Genomic DNA, 21484 nt, shown 5'->3' on the forward strand with positions numbered 1-21484 from the left:
AACAGATCCACTAAATGTAAGCGTTAGCTCCATATGTTTCGCCTTTACCTCCATCTTTAATGCTGAATCTAAAACACCACCACCTAGATCCAGCTTTGGTGCTGCAAGGCAGATGAAATAAAACCAAGAGACTCCCAGGAATGGACAAAAGCCGGCATCAGGCCTGCAGAAGTATTATTTTTAGGAGCCATTTTGTTTACTGCAGCTTGTTTAAATGCTGAAAGAGTCGCAGACAGAGAGAGAATACAGAATGGATGCTGCCCAAGATCGCCCCACTGAGTCTTTGCTGTGTTTGATGGCCCCCTGCAGGAAGCTGGAGAGACTGCACTGCACTACTCTGTACGGACTGCTGACCAGACCTCCCTGCACTTGGTGGACTTCCTCGTGCAGAACAGGTACATTACATTTTTTTTAAAGAGCTGTTAAACCTTTTAGAAAATGTAGGTGCGTGCATTCAGCTTAGCTCAGGACGAGTGAAAAGAGCTGTTCAACTTTCATAAAAACACACGTGAGTACTTTGGAGTAAAATTGTGTATAAAACAGCACAGCTTGGTGTAAACACTCTGTATTAAATTTGATCCGTCTGTCTGCTGCGAGTCACTTTCTGTGCTCTAGTCTAATAAAGCAGTGCAGAGGAAAAGCTTCACGCAGCACAGCTCAGCTCAGCTCAGATTCCCACAAGGCAAACAGAAATGGGTCAAGCACTTGTTCTCTGCCTTAATTTATTCCTCTCCTTTCAATTGTTTACCCACCACTGCTCCAAGTGCACACAGTCTCCACTGCTGAAGTGAGACCCCCTCATTAATTAAACCCATGTCTAGGCCTTGTCTTTTAATTTTTTTTTTGTTGCCTTCATGGGAATTGCTGAAGATCTAAAGATGGCTACTGTGCCATTAGCTGTAGATTGTAGTTTTTCTTGAATGATTTAATGTCTCACCTCTTCTCAAGACGTCTAATGTGCTGTTTCCAATCATCTTCTTTCATGCTAAACCTCAAAATCCTGAGCAATAACATATTAACCTAAAGCTGCAGGACTGTGGAAAACACCCTCAGGCATGTGACCTCACTGCGCGAGTCTTGTTTTTTTTATTTTTTTTCCTAACTCAGCGGTAACCTGGATAAGCAGACGGAGTGGGGAAACACCGCCCTGCATTACTGCTGCATGTACGAAAAGCCAGAGTGCCTCAAGTTACTCCTGAGGGGCAAGCCTGCCACCGACATCAGTGAGTCACACGCCGAGCTTCGTCCTCCAGTTAATGTCATCACCTATCAGACTCCTAACTGTTGATTGTCCATCCTCGCCCTTTCAGCCAATCAGAACGGAGAGATGGCGCTGGATGTTGCCAGGCGACTGAGGAACACTCAGTGTGAGGAGGCAGTAAGTACAGGACCGACCAGCTGGACATCTTAGTAGATCATTAAAGGCCCAGAAACATTACACAAACCCCCCGTCCTCCCCCAAAACATACACACAGCCGCATACAGGGTGTTCATCAGTAACCGGGCAGTTTAGTGAGAACACTAGATGGCAGTCAGAGGTCTCTCCAGCCGCGGGCAGCAGCAGCAGCAGCAGAGTGGAAGTAATGGTTGATATATGTTTGTTATTAACAGTCATATGAGCAAAGAAGACAGAAAAACACTTTAAATGCTGTTTGGAATCTCTGAAAAATAAACACAATTGGACGAATCTTTTATTGTTACAGGAAAATGTGCCTATAACAACATTTTATTTACATATGAACTAGATTTGTACTTAAATTATATCTGTGATTAAGATGATTCGCTATTAGCTCGAGCACATATAGACGATCTAAGTTATTGCACTTTGTGTCACACATAAAAGTCGAGGGGACAGTCTATTTCACCTGCACCTTTCCCGACAGGTAGACAGTATAAAAGGTGAAATCATCCTCTGTACTGACATCAAATCATTAATTTAGAGCCAGATAGTGTGCAGCATGTGTGTATTTTACTAGTGCGTGCCCATGCTGCAGTGTTATTTGGTCTATTTGTGGATTTGGTAAGCTGATATTTTTAATCACACTGAGAAAAGTAAAAAAAAAAAAAAGTATGGCGTTATCTTGTTTATATGAATAAACATAAATATTGGACTCGCTGTGTGATCATACACAACAAAGTGTATTTACCTCTGTGTATGATTAAGGGACCACGACCACTTATCATCCAGACACTGCCCACCCCCTGTGAAGTATATAATGACAAACTGGCACGCAACACTTTGTCTGAATATGCACCCATGCAGTAGAAAGGGATTTCATACGTTAGCTTTCTTTACAAATGTGCTTTACAAGTCTATAACATCCTGGAAAAAAGCTGATTTGAAATCTCATCTCCACACCTTCACAGCGCATTTATAGTCAGCTGTTGATTTGACATTAAGCTTGTAAATACAGTGAACTTGACTTCATAGGCTGAGTACTGATAGTGTAAATGTCACAGTTTGCAGATATGAAAAATTATATTTTTCTCTAAATAAAATGTTTTGTTGTGAAATTAATCTGACGCGATGCTTTGATGAGGTGTTGCAGGTTCTTAAACATTACAAATGGGTCATTTTTGCCTGTTGCTAGGTGGTTGCTAGGCAAAATGATGACATCATGAGAACCTGCAGGGGCCTAAGATATATCTGTGTGCCAGTTTTAGTTGCTCCTAATTGTGTAGCAGGAATTTACAAGCAAACAGAGATTTTCTGTGTTATGGTAGAATTTCAGGTCTGGTGCCTCAATAAAGAAGATAATTTTAATTCCAGTTATTTGTAAAAATAAATGAAAGACTGCAAAATAAATAAAAATCAAATAAATAGAAACTATTATCCCAAAAAATTAATGTTGAAGTGTTACTTCAGCTACTTTTTTTTCCTTGGTCTGATAAATTTGTTTAGCAGTTTTGTTGCAGTTTCATATTTCTGTGCCTTCTTATATTTAAACAATTTCCCTCATCATATCTATTCCTCACATTTACCCCTTTTACAGATAAATTTACTTCAGTATTTTTCCTGCCCCCTGCTTTTTTAACCTACCTTCTCCCCCTGAGTTAATACTGTATATCTGTAATATCTCCATCTCTATACAACCTCCAGATGTTCATGTTTGTGTTAGAGATGGACCGATCTGATATTACGTATCGGTATCGGTCCGATACTGACCTAAATTACTGGATCGGATATCAGAGAGAAATAAAAAATGTAATCCTATCCATTAAATATCACAAAAGCACCTCACAAAACTTGCGGCATAGCGTAACCCAGCTCATAACCTTAGCACGTCGGAGGACTATGCGTCTCGTGATAGAGCGGCTGTGACGTGCAAGACCTGTCGGCGGTCTGGTTGAGCATTTGGAGCCTCGCTACTTGCATCCAAACCGGGATTTCATCTCCGAGAAAGTTATCCCAGAGAAGTAAAGCAAGTGTGTAAGTTCATCTCTGAATGTTTGTAAAGCATTCCCAGCGAATGCTGGGAGCGACTGCATCTCATTCCCTCCCTCTCCTGTTGCTACTTCAATCATGAAACTGATCAATGATCAGCTGATCAGCTTTTCTGTCGTGAGTCCCGTCTGTCTTGTTAGTTTATCGCCCACTTTGCACCAGAAAGAGGAAACCAGCGGATAAACAACAGCAGCACGTTTAAGCTTGATAAGCTGTTGTTAGAATTTATTTAATATTACTTTCTACACCAGGATCATTTTCTACGTAGCTGACAGCTGGTAACTGTGCAGGGGCGGATCTAGCAAAGTTTTGCCAGGGGGCAGGTAGGGCATTAACAGGGAAAAGGGGGGCACAAAGACATACTTTTCTTTCTAATTGTCATGTCTAGCGTTTAATAAATAATTATCTGAATCTTACAACCAAAGTTTTAATCTGATGTAAAATGTATAGAAATCCATTATTGTATATAGGAACTATTAAGTCAAATTTATAACCTAGTAAGCTATAGTACTTTTTTCCTTTGGAAAGATACCATCTGTGCAGTCTGCAAATCTGTTGAAGAAAAATGTTGAATCTATTTAATTATTGTAGAAAAATTAGTGATTTCTGTGCTTTTTTTTTTTTTTACACAATTACAGTCGACTGTGTCAATTAAGCATTATGAGGCGGAGGGTGGGGGGTGGTTCCCTCTTTTTTTTTTTCTTTTTTTTCTTTTTTTTTTGCTGGGAGTTGGCAACCCTATTAGTTAGGTTGTTTAATATTTCCACTAAGTACTCTTTAAAATACCAGAATAGGAAGGATGGTGTAGGTTGAAGTTTATTGGATTGATCGGTATTGCTGATCTATGAAATATTTTGGGTGCAGTGTATTTTTTGCATATAGGTTTATCAGAATAGCTTTAGTTTAGTTTTGTTTTTTAAACTTGAGTATGAACTTATATAAAATGCAGCAAGATATTTTAAAAAAACATTTTATTGATTATAAAATACGCTATGTCTGATTTATATCGGTATCGGCAGATATCCAAATTTATGGTATCGGACATAAAAAAAGTGGTATCATGCCATCTCTAGTTTGTGTTTTGTGCATCATCAGTGGCTGCAGAGAGCAGTTAAATCTACAAGTCTCAGGGTTAATTTAGTTTAACGATGAGCCAGTTTCTTTTTTTCGACTGTGTAATGAACAGAGGGGAAACAAGACAAGAGAAAAGAAGTAAATAATAAAGCCAAATCAGCGACTGTTAGGATAACGGGTGTTATTTACTGTGTGGGCAAAGCTGTGGATGATTATTGAAGGTACGTGTGTGGGGAAGGGAGTGAGAAAAGTAAATAAAATCTTTAAAATCTTACTGTTTGAGAAGAAAAATAAATAATAATAATAATAAAAATAATACACTTTTTTAAAACTGCTGTTGTTGTTTGTGTTGCATTCACAAACTGGATAATTACTGCCGTCTAGAAAAGAATGATGACTGATGCTCAGCACTCACTGTGGCTCTGACTCAGTCTAACCTGTGACATTAGTCTCTTTATGCTGCCTCATTATTTCTTATTGCCCTGCTTCTTCTTCCCGTTCATAGTTTTTTTGGGGGCTTTAATTAGCAGCCAGTTTTGATCCACCTTCTCTGTCTCGTAGCCGTAATGATCTGCTTGTGTAGAGCTGCAGTTTGAGTTAACGGATTTGTTTGTGTGTGTCAGCTCGTGCAGGCCGCAGAGGGGAAGTTCAACCCGCACATCCACGTGGAGTACGAGTGGAGCCTCCGACTGGAGGAGATGGACGAGAGCGACGACGACCTCGACGATAAGGTCTGAGCACGACGCCGAATTTAATAAGGAATCTGGTTATGAGTGAAGCTGAAGGTCAGATATGACTGTTCAGATTTCCTCTGCAGCCCACTGGCTGTCTGGCTTTGTGCTTTATTGTTGTTGTTGTCGCCTCCACATCACCAAAAAAGAACTTACCCATAGATTCATATACGTAGAGCACAGCTGTGAAGCTCATTTTACTACATACGTGGGTCACATGCAGATAAATTTGACCTTAAATGAGCCAGACTGATGATAATCTATGAAGAAAACATTTTTTTAGGGTTTAGAAGTCTAAGTACGTTCTGAAAATGTCCACATTTCATGAACTGGAGTTCAAAAACTGAAATAAAAAAAATAAAACAAATTAAGGATGACTGTTTCAATATTTGGCCAACCTAAGGTCATTACACAGATATGTTATTGTAGTAAATCAGCATGGCTGGGTACCGTTCAGCCTAAGAAAGTAATCTGTAAACTTTCCTAATATAAAAAAACTGAAATTTTCTGTTAATTCGAAGAAAATGTTCTATTTTTCCTGTTGAATAAAATATGAAATTGTCCACTTATTAATTTATGTTGAAAACCCACCTAAATTTGTGTGTTTTTGATGGTTTCTAGTATTTATCTTTGTGTAATTTGAAAAAGTATTTACCGGTTCAGATCAGACTCTTTAATGACCCGGTTCTGGTCCCCGGGCCCTATGTTTGACACAAGGTTAATATAATTAGCTAAAACTAAACAAAAAACTACAAATAGATGTGAAAAAACAGTTTAGCTAACTTAATAAAAATTAAAAGCAGAATTTTAGAAAAAAAATAAAAGCTAACCGAAATGGTTTTGTGAAACCGGGAAAATAAAATTTTTAGTATTTGTTAGTTTTGTTAAAAAACTGTAATATAATTTGCCTGATGAGGTTTGATGGATGTGTTTGAGACTCTGGATGTCTACAAGATTTGAAAAGGTTCTGTGTTTTTGTTGTGCTGAACACAGAAACTCATTCAAACAAAACTAAAACTAATCATTTCCACGCAATAAAAACTACTTCGAAAATACACTATTAGAATAAATCTGGTTTGACACCCTGACGTAGAGGCTGACGTTAACGGTGGATGCAGATGCGTCTTCCCTTTAGAGTAGGTTAAATGCACCGTGGCGTAATACGGCATGAGTCAGGAAAATGGTTTAATGTTGTAGAAAAAAAAGATAACTGAAGATTTGTAAGACTATAAAAATGGAGAAATAAGGCGAGCTTAAGGAAATGAGATGGAGTGTAGTAATGCTGTGTCATTTGTAGGTCAGAACAAGCAGATGTCGGGCTTTCTTCGACAGGCTTTTACGCTTTAAGCAACAGCAGGTTAGATGTAAGCTGAAAACTACTCCAGAACCATACTCATCAAACTGCTCTACATAAAAGATACGTTTGTGTCGGTGATAAGCTGATATCAGCTCAAAGTTCTGGCTGAGCAACATCATCTGTCAGGCTCTGCAAAGGATACCAAATGTTGTAGACTTGAGGCATTATTTTAACACTTTAGTTTGCAAGCCTGCATAGAAAAGTGACTGAAGTAGTTCATAGTGACTAAAAACCTTCTCAAAGCAATAGTTATTTGTCATCTCTGTCTTAAAAGCATTTCAAAATAAAGTGTAAAAGCTCCCTTGAACATCGCCAAGAATAATACTAGAGGTTCAGTATTACTGATGGCATGTATATTTTAGTCATCTTAAAGCACAAATGTGTAATTTTTTAGACGCAGCATCAGTTCTGTAGTATTACAGAGGAATTTTGTGATTGGTAAGTGGTTAGCCAGTGAGTATATTCTGTATAATCCTCCTTTATGACTCTTAGAATTATTTACAGTTTACAAAAATAATATTTTAATAATTATGACCTGAAACTAGCAGGTGAGCTCATAAAATCATCATGGAAATGTTTGGAAACGAGCTGAGGGGCTTTTTACCAAAAATCTAGACGTCTGCTTGTAAACGGAGGAGTTTCCACCTGCTGGCCACTGTAAAGAATGCAGGTTTGGGGCATTTCTGCATTGGCTGAAAGCTGCATCCATCTTTTATCATGTCTATGCTCAGGTTACAGTGACTGATGTCAGCTCGGTCTCATCTGTCATATGTCCTTCTGCAGCCCAGTCCCATCAAGAAGGACCGCTCCCCGAGGCCTCAGAGCTTCTGCCACTCCTCCAGCCTCTCACCCCACGACAAGCTCTCCCTGCCGGGCTTCATCAGCCAGAGGGACAAGCAGCAGCGTCTCTCCTACAGCGCCTTTACTAACCAGATGTACAGCGCCTCCACCGACCTCAGCTCCTCCCCGGTGGCCGACGGGCCGCCGCTGCCACCCAGGAACCAGGGCAAAGGTCAGACCTAGCTGCTCCGAGCGGCATTGAGCCTGCATCAGTTTTCCGACCGCATTCAGTTTTATCAGGCTCTAGCTCGAATAAACTCAGGAGGTCACATTCTGCTAATATCTCCTTTTGCAAATGTCAGCCTGTGATGCAAATGGTCTAAAGGTTGTATGCATGCTCTGCTGTGGCTGATAACTGCGGAGGAAAGATGGCCTGTGGAAATGACTTTATTATGTCTGTTAATGTTTGATTATTTGCAGTCAGGATAAGGTTTGTGGGAATGCTTTGTAATGACTTTAATGGAAAGTTCCTTCTTTGTGCTGTCAGTCAGTTTCCACACCCTGCAGTGGTATGCAATTTGTCAGCACACAGATCAGAGGGCGGGAAGCGGGTGTCATTAAGATTGCTTACACTGTAAACGTTCAGGAAAACACGGCTGTAGCAGAGGGCAAGGTGGCAAAGGAGGATACACACTTACTTAATCGTTAGCCTGGGCAAAGTATCCACAGAGTATACTGTGGGCGTGCTGTCTCTGCAATATTGGAATTAAAAATAACACTCCTCCCCCTGTGGACCTGTACTAGCTTTCTCTGAAAACACTGCATAAGCTTAACTCTGCCAGCATCCATCTTAACAGTCATTTAATCCATCGCATAGCATTCAAATCTTATTTTTCCTAAAGCAAAGGGGTGTGAAATTTCACTTGTTTCCAGTTCAAATTAACCTGTTTCTGGTGACCCTTGGCTAAACCTGCTTTCCACAGTAGCACAACAAGCACCTAGTTTGTAAAAAGGAGAGAAATTATTACATAAAAATGTGAGACTTTGGATCAAAATGTGATATTTTTTTAATACTATGGATGCTAAATTTCACACAGAAGTAGATTACAGCAGGCCTTGCTTCTCCAACCAACACATCTTAACAGGAATTATGCAAATTTTCAGGTCCCTAAAGTCATTAGTTTCCTTAAAAATGAAACAAATTAAAGGAAAAGGGAGTTTTATCTTCTAGCATCACTTTTTAAAGGGCAATTTTAAAACCCCATCATCTGGAAAACTACTTGAACTAAGACCTTAATTTTATTATTATTATTTTTTTTTTAGATATCTCTACGGTGGGTACAAAATAAAGCTCACGTTAACACAGAGTGATGGATGAATTCCCTAAAATGTTTGGACGTCTGATCTCTGACAGCAGAGATGGAAACTAGAGTTCTCTCTCATTTTCACAATATGACTTTTTGAAGTACTCAAAAGTCATTCACCCACACAGCTCAGTTAGAGGATGTGATGTAACGCCTCTCTCCCATACAGCAGCCACAGTCTTTGGCTGTTATACATAACTATGAGCATATCACAGATCTAAACATTTTAGGGAGGTCAAGCAGTGCTTGTTATTGGTTTAGTAGCTGGGGATAGTAGCTAATAGCTAATGCAGCTTTATATTAGGTATGTTTGCTCCTTTTGCTTGACAGTACAGATGAGCGTACTAAGCTATACAAACACAATTTTTCCATTCATATTCATTTTAGCGTTTTTTTCTCACATTTTTATCTTTGGAAAAGTGACAACAAATGCTTGTAGATACCAGTATCTTCCTCTCTTCCTCTTCCCCTCTACGATCTGATATTTCTGTCAGTGTTGTCCCCAAAACATCATAATCAGAACTAACCGGTCGTGCTTTTGTAATGTCAGAGCTTTACGCCTGAGAAAAAGTTCCTGCGCACGGGGAAATGTTGTTTTTGAAACCATAATCTTTGCTTAAACCCAGCTGAACTGTGTCCATTATGTCTAACAAACAGAAGATTAATAATTCCACATTTACTTTTGGTTTCCTGTTGGTCACAAATCCCAGTGTCACGGGTGAAAGTCCACCATAACCATAGCCACGTTGTAGTATTTTTATCCTTGATCGTCACAATATGATTGGTCAGTCGGTCCAGTGTTTATGATGCTTAAGGGACAACACCAGCAGCTGTGTCAGAGACGTCTTCTCATGTGAACTGTGCTTTGATCTTTTTGGTTCCTGTCCTACTAAATGTCCCTGAAGAATGAGCATTAATATTTATCACAGGTTCAGCTACCCGTAAATAACCAAAACGGCACTGGAAACAAGTCATTTTATGCAAAAATAAGATTAAGAGGGAAAACGTCATAGATGCATTGAGAATATCACGCTAACCCTTCATTGGCGGCGCTCTCTCTTTCTCCCTCTCTCTCAGTGGGTGCTGAAGAGCTGGCTCCCCGGGGGCCGTCTTCACACCGTTTCTCCTCTTTTTTTCTTCTTCTTTTTTTTGCTTTGCTTGCCACTGATAAGATTTCATCTTGTTATTTTACAGCGTGTGGGAGCAGCTCTTTTATAAGACTGACATACTGTAGATTCTCTCCCACACTCCTCATCTCGCTCTGTTTTCTTTCTCTTTTTTGTTTCTCTATTCTTTCAGCTCCACACTTGGCATTCCTTGGCTCTCATTCGCACTACGCCACACTGGCTGGCACTCGACCATACATCAGTGAATATCCTGGTTTTATGTTCTCCCTCCTTACTCGGCTGTGTGCCCCACATACAGTTATCCCTCAGTTATTTCTTTCTTTTACAGCTCACTTTTACGGGGTGGTGGCATTTATTTAAGTGAATAACGGCACCACATAGGCAAGCTTTTAATTATTTATTGCCTATGTGATTTTTTTAAATTATATTTTCCCACCATCCATGGGCTGTAAACTCCTAACCACAGCTGATTCCTCTCTGGCTGAGCTCTCTATTAGCTGCTTTCACCCTACTCTTCTCTGTACTGGTGACCAGTGACTGCTTTGGAGTCCCAGTAGATAAAGGCAGGCGTATTTAAAAAATAAAAGCCCCCGTCCAGACACTCCTGTGTGTATTTATATGTTCAAACAATATTGTTTTACTTGCATTAACTTGTCTCCTCCTCATTATCCTCTCCTTTACCTGTTATTTTTTTATTTGTTTATCTTTTTGGTGGGCTTCATCACCTCATGTGTCTTATGTATCGCTCCTCCAGCTCCTCCCCCATCCGGCCCTCCCTCTTCACTCACACCAGGAGGCAGCTCCACCCTGTCCAAGAAGAGACCACCGCCCCCCCCTCCTGGACACAAACGCACCCTGTCCGACCCACCCAGCCCACTCTCTCACAGTCCACACAGTAAAGGGGGCGTAACCGGGGGTGAGATGCAAGCACACGTTCTGTAACAGTAGGGCTGGTTTCACTCAGGCGTGTGGTTCCAGTCTGAAGATAGAAGATCACGATTCTCCAGAGAAGTTTTGTTCATTTTTTTTTAAGTTAATTTCACTTAGGACAGGGTGAAAAACCAAATGTTAACTCTGCGTCCACTTCTAGGTTTTTCCAGAGCGTTTTGAGTTTGTACGCTCTTACCCAGAGATTCATAGGTCATGTGTCCCACCGGAGGTAGACTCCATTGAATAATTACCACCTTAAAATGTGTTTTTAAATCTAATAAGTGGACATAGTTTAGATTTTTTTTAGCTGATTTTTTTTAGTATTTTGACTTTTGTTTATTAAGTTCCACAAACTGTTTCTTCCATTTTTGTCTCTTATGCAGTTTGAAGAGTCATAAACAGTCCCTCTACACATCCTATACATTTGTGTAGAGCTGCATTTGTCGAGTAATTTATAGTTAATATCTACTGGATGTCCAGTTCAATCCAACTTTATTTAGTAAGCACTTTTAAAAAACAACATAGTGCTTTCAATTTAAAAGACACCAATAGAATATAAAACACTTGTTTGTTTGTTGTTTTTGTTTTTTTTAAAAAAAGGAAAGTAAAAACCAGTAAAACAGCTAATAGAAATAAAATAATTCAAGTAAGTTTTATTTTATAGCACTAAATCACAACAGCAGTGATGTCAAGCCTCTTCATAGTATAAACATTATAGCAAAGACCCCAACAACTCCATAATCCCATGACCCCCTTTAAGCAAACACTTGGCGATAGTGGGGAGGAAAAACTCACTTTTAACAGGAAGAAACCTCCAGCAGAAACAGCCTCAGAGAGGCCATCTGCCCCAACAGGCTGGGGGAGATGGGAGAACCAATTTTTTGTCGCTGAAAGCATTAATCCACAAAAACTTAACATTACAGTGTAGCAATGATGCTTCAACCACTTAGACTATTTAGACTCGATGTCTCCAGCTGTTCGAGTCCACATCAAAGTATAATCGTGTCTTTAGCCTCTGGCGGGCAGTTTTTCAGTTTTCTGGTTTAGCCAGATGTTACCCGGGCCGAGCTGTTGTTTACAGTAGCAGATAAATTTTAAAAAGCTAACAAAAGACAGATTTTGGTGGAGTTTAATCGATGATTCTGAAATTGTATTCCAGCAAATATGTTCAACCAAAGATCGCTAGATCCTGATTGGCCAACAGCATTTGGACTACAAATTGACTACAAATGGTACCAAAAATCTGTTCCTTTATCTACAGTCTGTATGTTTAAATATATACAGAGAACTTCCATATGGTCGCATTATAAGCCGTCTAATTCATGACTTTGTGAACATCCTCAAATCAGCATTCAGAATTTCTTTAAAGTGCATATCGAGACAAATATGCTTATACAGCTGTGGATTTGATTTAAAAAACAATCACATTTAACATGTGGTCATCGCTTTAGGGAAATTTTTACTGTTATTGGGGCTACGTTCCCATGTCTCTCCCACACGCACACTCTAAACAAAACCACTAATAAAAGGATGATATTTAGTTGCACAACAACCCCTGTTTCCAAATAACGAGGGGCTCATGGAAAGCTCAGCCAGATGACGCCTCCCTCATTGTTTTTTTTTTTTTGTTGTTTTTAACCATCACAGCATGTTGATTTATTTCCATATTTATATTAAATTAATCTCTTGGCCAGCGCTCCAATATGGTGTTAAATAATCTCGTATTGCCATCATCGATGTTAATTTTTAGGAAGCGACTCCACCCCTCCTCCGGTGACTAAGATGTCTCCTGTTTCCAACAAGTTTGAAGGCATTCCTCAACAGCAAAGGTATCAGACAGAAACTCTGTGTGGATGTTGAAGCCTCTTCTTTGTGAAATAGGGTTTGTTTGTTTTTTTCCAAATATAGTTATTTCACTTCACTGAATTTTTTTTCTAGCTCTACTTCAAGCAACACAAAGTCTACACTTGGTCCAAGGGTTCTTCCCAAACTACCTCAAAAAGGTACAGACGTTTGGATATTTTGTGTTTTTAGTGCAAGGAGTTGAATTAAAGAAGGTATTAATGAGCCACTATGTGGTTACCTCTCCAGTGGCATTGCGTAAGATTGACACCATACACCATCCGTCTGTGGATAAGCCTAGCCTTCCTCCAGAGGTCTTCCAGAAGTCTCCGCCGCCAGCTGAAACCCCGCAGAAGGTTCCTCTGGTGGAGAGGCCTCAACCGGGAGACCTTCCCCCAAAACCGCAGGTGTCTGAACTCCCCCCTAAACCTGGAGACCTTCCTCCGAAGCCGCAGCTCTCTGACCTCCCTCCCAAACCTCAGCTGGGTGACCTACCACCTAAACCCCAGCTCAAAGACCTCCCTCCCAAGCCTCATCTTGCAGACATCCCCCCGAAACCTGGGTCAGTCGAGTCTGCTCCCAGACCGCCCCACGGAGAGCCGACGCCAAGGCCTCAAATACAGCCTCCACCTCCGCCTCAAACTCATCCTCAACCACAACCTCAACCGCACCCGCAGCCTCAAGACTCGCCGTCACCTAATCAGCAGGCAAATATAGGGACCCCATCTCAACAGTCTGCTGAAGACACCAACGGGACCCCTGCAGGGACCCAAGAGACACCTGTGCCCCTCCCAAGGAAGATCACAACGGTATGGACTCACATATTCTTTCTAAGGGTTCCTCAAATACAGTACTTTTTAAAATAAAAATAACAGTGTAAACATACACATTTTTACGTTTTTGTATATGTACTCATATATAATATTTCAGCTATCGCGTATATAGATGTTAATAATTGCAAAAGCCCCTCGAGCATACACTTTCTTAATGCAAATAATGTTAACAATGTTAACATAATGCAAACAATGTTAACATCAACACACTACAAACTCCTGCATTCCTAAATGCCTGCCAGTTTACAGTATATCAGGTAAAGTTGCCATTGTTTTTGTCACAGTATAATCCAGACTGGACCTTATGTCTTTTTTTCAGATTGAAAAGTACAAAAGTTACAAACCTACCTTAAGATCCTGGATGTTTTGTCCTCTGTCTAAGATAATTTGTAGTTTTAGAGTATAAATGGGTTGAATTCGTTCCCAGTGGAGACTCTCATTGACTTTGCCTCTGAGTGAAGCTGCTTTTATTTAATAAAGTCAGTGAAAACACTCCTACAGATCTTTTTATCTGTTGGTAAAACCCCAGAATATACATTTGCTGTGTCACTTCCTCTTTTTTGGTGCGAAATTTGTTGATAAACAGCATATTTGAGGTTAGGCGTGTAGGCGTTTGATACAATGTGCCAGATATGGCATGGACTTAATTTACAACGCCTACATTTACATATGCAAAGATAACTATTAGAGTTTGCATGAACATGAGATAAAATGTACAGCTGTGGTGTATTTTCCTCTAAATCAGCTGGATTGCACTTTGCAAGTATGCACTATGCCAATACATGACTATCGCATACAAAAGAACCACCTCTTGACACCTACGCGACATGCCTTTGTAAATTGTTCCTGTCTTCAAAGGTTTGTTCAGATCTCACCAGATGCTCGGGAGACATTTCAGTCTTACAACAAAAACATGGTTACTCTTAAAATAAATCTAAATTTAAATACATCTCAGTTATTATTAATAAATGGAGTAAATCCTGCAGGCTAGTTAATTAACACGCCTCACTACCTCTCATCATATTCCAGAGACGCCATCCCAATTTGTGGAGAGCGATCACCTTGGGTCAGCACTGTCCCCGTGACCATTAAAGTTAAAGTAAATTTAAATATAGCATCCCAGATACGAACTTCGAAGACAGACTTTTTATTTCATCATCACTCCCCATTTTTTCAGTGTAACATATTTGTGGCGAGTGATGATGTCGAAGCCTACATGGCAAACTCTAAATGCCTAATGGTGCTGTCATGAATCATACAAAGCCAGAGTGGTCTGACTGAACTGGTTTTGCTGTTTGTTTCTGTCCAGGGGAAGAACAAAGCCCGGCGGGTGAAGACGATCTACGACTGCCAGGCTGACAACGATGACGAACTGACATTTGTTGAAGGAGAGGTGATTATAGTAACAGGGGAAGAGGACCAGGAGTGGTGGGTGAGTGTGGCCTAAGCGTATCTAGTACTTTTTGAACATCTCGCAGTTTAAACTACTAAAAAACCAAAATCACACAATATTCCTTTCCTTTGCCTCCAGATCGGGCACATTGAAGGAGATCCGGAAAGAAAAGGAGTATTCCCCATGTCTTTTGTGCACATCCTGAGTGACTGACAGCCAGAAAGACTTGCACTACGCCTCTCTCCCTAAATTGGGAGGTCCTGTAAATAGCTCTCATAACACCTCTTGTCACAAGACAAGTGTCCTAAAGAAAAAAAAAAACAAAACACCAAGAAGAAACCCCACGAAGGCTCATCTAGCCATGGATGCCTCATCCATGCTGTACAAAGAATGTGTGTATTCTTCCTCTACCAGTATTATCTTAACCCTATAGCACGGCTGTGACGAAGCCACTCTCAAAACCCTAGCACTTACCTTAAAGTCTATGTTTATGCTGTTACTGTGTATATATGTATGTAAATATATATATTTGTGTGTGAGTGTACATACATGTTTTATTGTACAAAACATGTACCATTGCTCTCTGCCTGTCAGATTAAGCATCAGGGTGGTAGAGTTTGAATTTTATCTGTATTGATTTTACCGGCCCTCAAATAACTATCTGCTCATATTTCTGGGAAAAGGACAAATATGAAATGGAATGTGAAATAGGTCATGTCATTGTTTGTGTCTTGCATCCCTGTTTACCACCACAATTGACTGAAGAGGCAGGAAGTCTCCCACTGACTCTTCCCGAGATGGAAGAAAGAGAAAAAAAAGTCATTTAATGTACTCCTTGTTCTTGCTTGCTTTGTGTGTACTCGTATTATGGTTGTTTTACAGTATAGAAACCTGCTGCTACTGTGTGGTGGAATATCAACGCCTGTGGTTCACTGTAGGTCACTAATTTACTCCTTGTTACACTGTTCACTGTATGTATGCTCTGTGTGTGAACTCAACGCCATCTCCACAGTCCTTTGACCTTTTTTCTGTGCATGGTGTAACAATGACTGGAAATGAGTGGAGTGCTGCGTTCGACGACGCTCACCTCAGGGTTTGAAGAGCCACTATAAATATAAAGCAGGACTACGCAAAAGGTATCCTGTTGTTAAAAGCCACTATTAATGACAAGTACGGGAAACTCCAGAGGACATCTTAGCAATAACTTGATTTTTCTGACAGGCTAGAAGTCTCACAACAACCTGTGTTCACAGTTCAGTGTCTTGTAAAACCTCATGAGCTTGAATTTTTTTCCTTTTCTTTTTAGTTTGAGTCATGTGATATCATTCTCTGTTACTGGATTCAGTCGTACGCAGTATAAAAGACGGACGGAGATGGCCGCCGGTTTTGGACTCTGTATTTTTGAAGCTTCGGCACTGTTTTAGTCGGTGCCATGTTGGCTTTTCAAAGCCAGAAGTTACCTTATATGGCACGCTGAGTAACACACTAACGATAATAATACTAGAATTTAACTCGGCAAAATTGAAGAAGCTTCTTGGATGATCTCTACCACACAGCAAACTATGATATTAGTTGAGATGATCTATTAAAAATGCTCTGAAAGGCACCAACAGCACAAAGTGGACGAGGCCTAGCAGACAACAATTGGGATGCCTTTCAATCTATCTGGCCACACCCCTAACTTATATACCTAGATGGATGAGTTTTAAAAAAAAAAAAGTTATGAAGGGGGGGAGAAACTACCCCTGAGACCAAAAATGTTTTTGTTTTTCTACCAGGCTGTAAACATGCTTCTTAATGCTGTCAAGTTATTTTAACATGGGAGTCTACTCCCTTCTGGAGCCTGCCTCAAGTGGCCACCAGAGGAACTGCAGTTTCCCTGCTGGCTTCGTTTCAGCTCCAGCAGTTGCCCCTTGGATTTAGTACATTTCCAGGTTTACCTGTGAACCAGAGATGTCTTTTTAGATGAGGTGGACTTTAGAGAGCCGATGTATTTTCACCTGGTCCACACCAACCTGCAGTTCTTCCCATGTTAAGGAACAAACCCATCAACCTATTGTATCATTAAAAGTGCTGTATTTAAACTTCGAGCTTGGTCTTTTATTTGGTCGCCATGTGGTTTTCAGGTCTTTATTGCTTCTGCTGGGATCTTTATAAGCTAAGCATGCATTTCTAAAGTTGCTGTCAAGCCTGAGAAATATTTGGGATTTCTCAGGAATTTTAATTTGGGGGTTAGTCAGATAAAAATTGGCTACTTGCGTAAACGCTGTCTTAACATTGTTTCTATATTGAAAACTTACTGCCAATGTTACATTTAAGTACTTAAATGTGCTGTTGGTTAGAGGCTGGTGTTTTACTAGCATAGTATTAAACTGATTTAAGTTCTCAAAAGTATATTTCAACATGCAGTATAAAGCACAGTTGCAATACAGTAATGTAGATTGGATTCGGGCTTAAAACACTTCCTCTAGGTTCTGTTAAAGATGCACACCAACCAAAAACATTTTAAGGATCCTTAAGTCTAGGGTAGAGAGGCTCAAGTTGTAGGGAGAGAAACATTGAAAACTTTAAACCTCCATTTAGCACATTTAAGTTTCACACTAGCATTCTTTTGCCAAAGCAAGGCACAAACTACCAGTACAGGACACTAAAGTGACTCCATGTGCCACTCAAAACATTAAAAGTTTAGATTTCAGATGCCAGCTGTTGTGAACGTACTTAAATCCAGACCATACTCATTAGAACCAATAAACTCTGCATTTGGTGCCTTAAAATTTAAAAGCATGACTTTATTACAAACTAGAGATGTTGTGCACCATGAGATGCTGAGGCTTCTTCACATTCAGCTTTAAGCAATATTTAAAAACTATACCTGAGTAGAGTTTAGTTGAAGTTCTTTCAGATGTACATTAAGATGCAGTTGACGTTTCAACAGTAAAGACACTTAAACCAGTTCTTCTCCACACTACTTTATTTTGAGACATTCGATTTTAAACCAAAAAAAAAAAAATCCAACTCTACTTCTGGGTTTATCAACACAGGAATACTATACACTTTAAAGACAACATAAGCTTTGTGTCACAACACAAATACATTTCATCAAATAAAACTCTTCCCATGAAGCAGCATTACCAGACCTCTGGTAAACCAAAAACTTATTTACAAACTTGAGCTTTGTGAGGTTTTGAGCCGTGGTTCTTTTCCACTGACTTGATGACTCCTACAGCAACCGTCTGCTTCAGGTCTCTCGCTGCGAAGCGACCTGTAAAGAAGAGCCAGTCAAACGAGGGCACGACCAGGAGATTCATACACGCAGAGTTGTGTGCATGAAGAGATCTGTGCTTACCTAAAGGAGGGTATGTGAAGAAGCTCTCCACACACATGGGCTTGATGGGGACCAGTTTGACTGTGGCTGCATCTCCAGACATGAGGATCTGCGGGTGGTCCTCCAGCTTCTTGCCCGTGCGGCGGTCGAGCTTCTCCTTCAGGTCGGCAAAGCGGCAGGTGACATGGGCTGTGTGGCAGTCCAGAACTGGGGAGTAGCCTGCTTTGATCTTCCCTGGATGGTTCAGGATTATCACCTAAGACAAAAGCAAAGTTCAATGGAAACAAACCAAAAAAGTGAGGCAATTTCTTCCTGCAGTGAACCAACCTGAGCGTCAAAGCTTTTAACATCTGAAGGAGGATCCTGCTGAGCGTTCCCAGCCACGTCCCCACGCCGCAGGTTCTTCACAGACACGTTCTTGATGTTAAAGCCAACATTGTGGCCGGGCAGAGCCGTCTCCAGCCCCTGGTGGTGCATCTCAATAGACTTGACCTCTGCAGTGAGCTTGGCAGGGGAGAACGTCAGCATCATGCCAGGCTTCAGGACACCAGTTTCAATTTTACCCACTGGCACCGTCCCAACTCCTGGAGGAGTAAGAAACACTTCAATTTCAGCATGTTTACAGACATTTTCTACTCTAAAAACAATACTGTACTTCCTCTACTGCATTTTTCATAAATGAAGCTGTAATTGAGCTCAGACCAAGAAATCAAGAATATGGGATCAAAGCAGCGATTATCACCTCCAATTTTGTATACATCCTGCAGAGGTAATCGTAGTGGCTTGTTGACTGTGCGCACAGGTGGTTGAATCGAGTCCAGGACTTCAAGCAGCGTCCTCCCACTTTTATTCCCTTCCCTTCGTCTCACCTTCCAGCCTTGAAACCACGGCATCTGTGCAGACGTCACTTTTACAGCATTGCAAGCCAACTTCTGGGGTTTTAAAGGGGGAAAAAAAAGCCTGAAAACATCTTTACCCTTTGAGATTCGGTGATCATGTTCTCCCCAGTCCAGCCCGAAACTGGAACAAAGGGCACAGCCGTGGTGTCGTAGCCAATCTTCCTGAGGAAGCCGCTCACCCCTCGCATCACTTCCTCGAAGCGGCTCTGGCTGTAAGGTGGCTCCGTCAGGTCCATCTTGTTCACACAGACTATGATTTGCTTCACACCTAGAGTATAAGCCAGCAAGGCATGTTCTCTGGTCTGACCACTCCGAGACACGCCGGCCTCGTACTCTCCTTTGGCTGCAGAGACCACCAGGAGGGCAACGTCAGCCTGAAATGATATGAGCTTTAGAAAAAGGCAGCATTCATAGCAACAGATATTCAAGCACGCATGTGCTTCCTACCTGTGATGTCCCAGTTATCATGTTTTTGATGAAGTCACGGTGGCCTGGAGCGTCAATTACAGTCATGATGTATTTCTGGGTGTTGAACTTCAGCAGTGTGATATCGATGGTGATTCCTCTCTCCCGCTCAGCTTTCAGCTTGTCCAGCACCCAGGCAAACTTAAAGGAGCTCTTTCCCATCTGGAAGTCAAGCAGAATGAGTTTAACACTTGAAAAGTTGGAAGTTTCGCAGAAATTGATTTTTTGTTTTTACTCACTTCATTCGCAGCCTTCTCAAATTTCTCCAGCCTCCTTTGATCAATTCCTCCACACTTGTAGACCAGGTGTCCGGTGGTGGTGGATTTCCCACTGTCAACGTGGCCGATAATCACCACGTTAACATGAGTCTTCTCTTTTCCCATGGTTGGGGGTGGCGTTGCAAAACTTAACCAAAAGAGCTGCAGAGCTTCAGAAACTGTTGTTTTCTAGCAAATAGATCTGGCCATCCTCTTTGGAGAGCCTTTATACCCCCCACGGGATGCATAACTGAAGACAGGTGTGCTGCTTAATCAAGCTTAATTGGGATCAGTCACACTTTGATGACAAATAAATGCTGCTTAAAGGCAAAGTGGCTTTGAAGCTTGAAGTTTAAGAAATATATTGATCTGCTTTGTGACTGTAATCTGTATTTTTTTTAGTCCCAATGTTTCAGCGCAATCTTTTGATCAGTGTGCAGAAACAGACCGTTACACTCACTTCTCTCTTAGGGCCTTTCATCATGGATCCTCTGATGAGCTCAAATTACAGCCAGGTGAGTCTTTCTCTGGAGCTGGAGCTCTCTCAACACCTGTCTTACTCTTACTGATTGCTGAAGAGTGAACCGAACAGATAACGGGCACGTTTAGTATCTGTGTCAAAAATATAATGACAAAACAGATAAAATCCATCATACTGAGAGTCTGCTGGTTTGTAATGTAGTGGGAAGAGCACAGCTGATGTTTTGAATGTATGGAGTTTAATCACAATGAGGGATAATGCTGATCCAACCCTTCATAAGTCATGTTTGTAGCTGTTTTAATAACTATAAATCATTAAACATTTGGCAGGAGGCTCACTTAATTTCAAATCAAACTAATGTTTTTTTGCTCAGTGAAATCTGCTCCAATGTTTGAACGTGAATATCTTAAAAACTACTAGAAATAAAAACATGAACTTTTCACTGGACTTTATTATCATCCAAATGAATCAGGATCTGTAATTTGGGACAAATACATTAAGAAATATCTGAGTATTGGCTAGTTAAAATATGAAAAAGAAGTTCCAGCACTCCAGCAAAGTCCCACATTTGAGCACACACTTATAAAAACTTCAAATTACAAAAGATAATTAGTGACAACTTCTAAATGATATATAGATGAATTTCACAACACTACAAAATAAAGCATGTGGAAGCCTTTTTAATAAGAATTTCTTAGTCACACAAATTCAACTTTCATGCTGGGTTGAGGAAATATGACAATTTGTACCACAGAAACAAAAATATCAGCAAAAATTCCATTTACAGATGGTACTCTAATTATAAATCAGAAAATATTTTTGTTAATATGTGCATTTTGTTTTAATTTTCAAGACCCGAGTTCATCATCAATCATCAATCAACCAGATTCAATTTCCATAAAAAACATTTTATGGTCCAAAGTTTGAGGGTACAGAATTTAACGATTTCTGTTCATTTTAACTTCACATACTAAATACCTTTCAGATATCTATTTTTGCATAAAGGCGTGTCAACCCACTTTCAGGCCATTTTCCTTCCACAATGAGAAAAAAAAATGCCTGAAAGTGGGTCAACGGATCATTTAAATGTCAACACAACCCAGTAAGAATTCAGCAGGTGAATGATGACAGGGGATAAAAATCAAAATAATATATATTACTGTGATTATGGAAAAAACTAT

General features: G+C 40.4%; 2 protein-coding genes across 5 annotated transcripts in view; one reads left to right on the top strand and one right to left on the bottom strand.

Annotated features, from left to right (window-relative positions):
- The window catches only part of asap1b (ArfGAP with SH3 domain, ankyrin repeat and PH domain 1b), a 79324-nt gene extending 62360 nt beyond the window's left edge, over positions 1-16964 (top strand). Inside the window, exons 18-29 of one of the 4 annotated variants that reach the window (XM_063483415.1) lie at positions 310-395; positions 1108-1223; positions 1311-1378; positions 5143-5250; positions 7391-7619; positions 10051-10119; positions 10633-10794; positions 12559-12637; positions 12747-12811; positions 12900-13459; positions 14793-14915; positions 15015-16964. In XM_063483415.1, coding sequence (XP_063339485.1) covers positions 310-395; positions 1108-1223; positions 1311-1378; positions 5143-5250; positions 7391-7619; positions 10051-10119; positions 10633-10794; positions 12559-12637; positions 12747-12811; positions 12900-13459; positions 14793-14915; positions 15015-15089 — 1740 coding nt within the window. In that variant the 3' untranslated portion in view covers positions 15090-16964. The remainder of the gene's footprint in view (positions 1-309; positions 396-1107; positions 1224-1310; positions 1379-5142; positions 5251-7390; positions 7620-10050; positions 10120-10632; positions 10795-12558; positions 12638-12746; positions 12812-12899; positions 13460-14792; positions 14916-15014) is intronic. The other 3 variants (XM_063483417.1, XM_063483416.1, XM_063483418.1) reach the window with 3 other exon arrangements.
- Positions 16965-17829: 865 nt separating this feature from the next.
- eef1a1l3 (eukaryotic translation elongation factor 1 alpha 1, like 3) lies at positions 17830-19948 on the bottom strand. Its single transcript, XM_063483420.1, has 7 exons — positions 19805-19948; positions 19548-19727; positions 19178-19474; positions 18944-19094; positions 18529-18785; positions 18223-18457; positions 17830-18138 (listed from the first exon to the last, which is right to left on the bottom strand). Exons 1-7 carry the CDS (start codon positions 19946-19948, stop codon positions 18032-18034), a joined length of 1371 nt encoding a protein of 456 aa, XP_063339490.1. The 3' UTR covers positions 17830-18031.
- Between the last annotated feature and the right edge of the window lie 1536 nt (positions 19949-21484).

Source organism: Pelmatolapia mariae, linkage group LG9, assembly GCF_036321145.2.
Source record: "Pelmatolapia mariae isolate MD_Pm_ZW linkage group LG9, Pm_UMD_F_2, whole genome shotgun sequence".
Taxonomy (NCBI): domain Eukaryota; kingdom Metazoa; phylum Chordata; class Actinopteri; order Cichliformes; family Cichlidae; genus Pelmatolapia; species Pelmatolapia mariae.

Bases quoted from the DNA above. Each gene is read 5' to 3' on its own strand.
- eef1a1l3 (XM_063483420.1), bottom strand. From the start codon at position 19,948: ATGGGAAAAGAGAAGACTCATGTTAACGTGGTGATTATCGGCCACGTT. The intron at 19,728-19,804 runs GTGAGTAAAAAC...CTTGACTTCCAG, and splicing joins TTGAGAAGGCTGCGAATGAA to ATGGGAAAGAGCTCCTTTAA. The intron at 19,475-19,547 runs GTAGGAAGCACA...ATATCATTTCAG, and splicing joins TGATAACTGGGACATCACAG to GCTGACGTTGCCCTCCTGGT.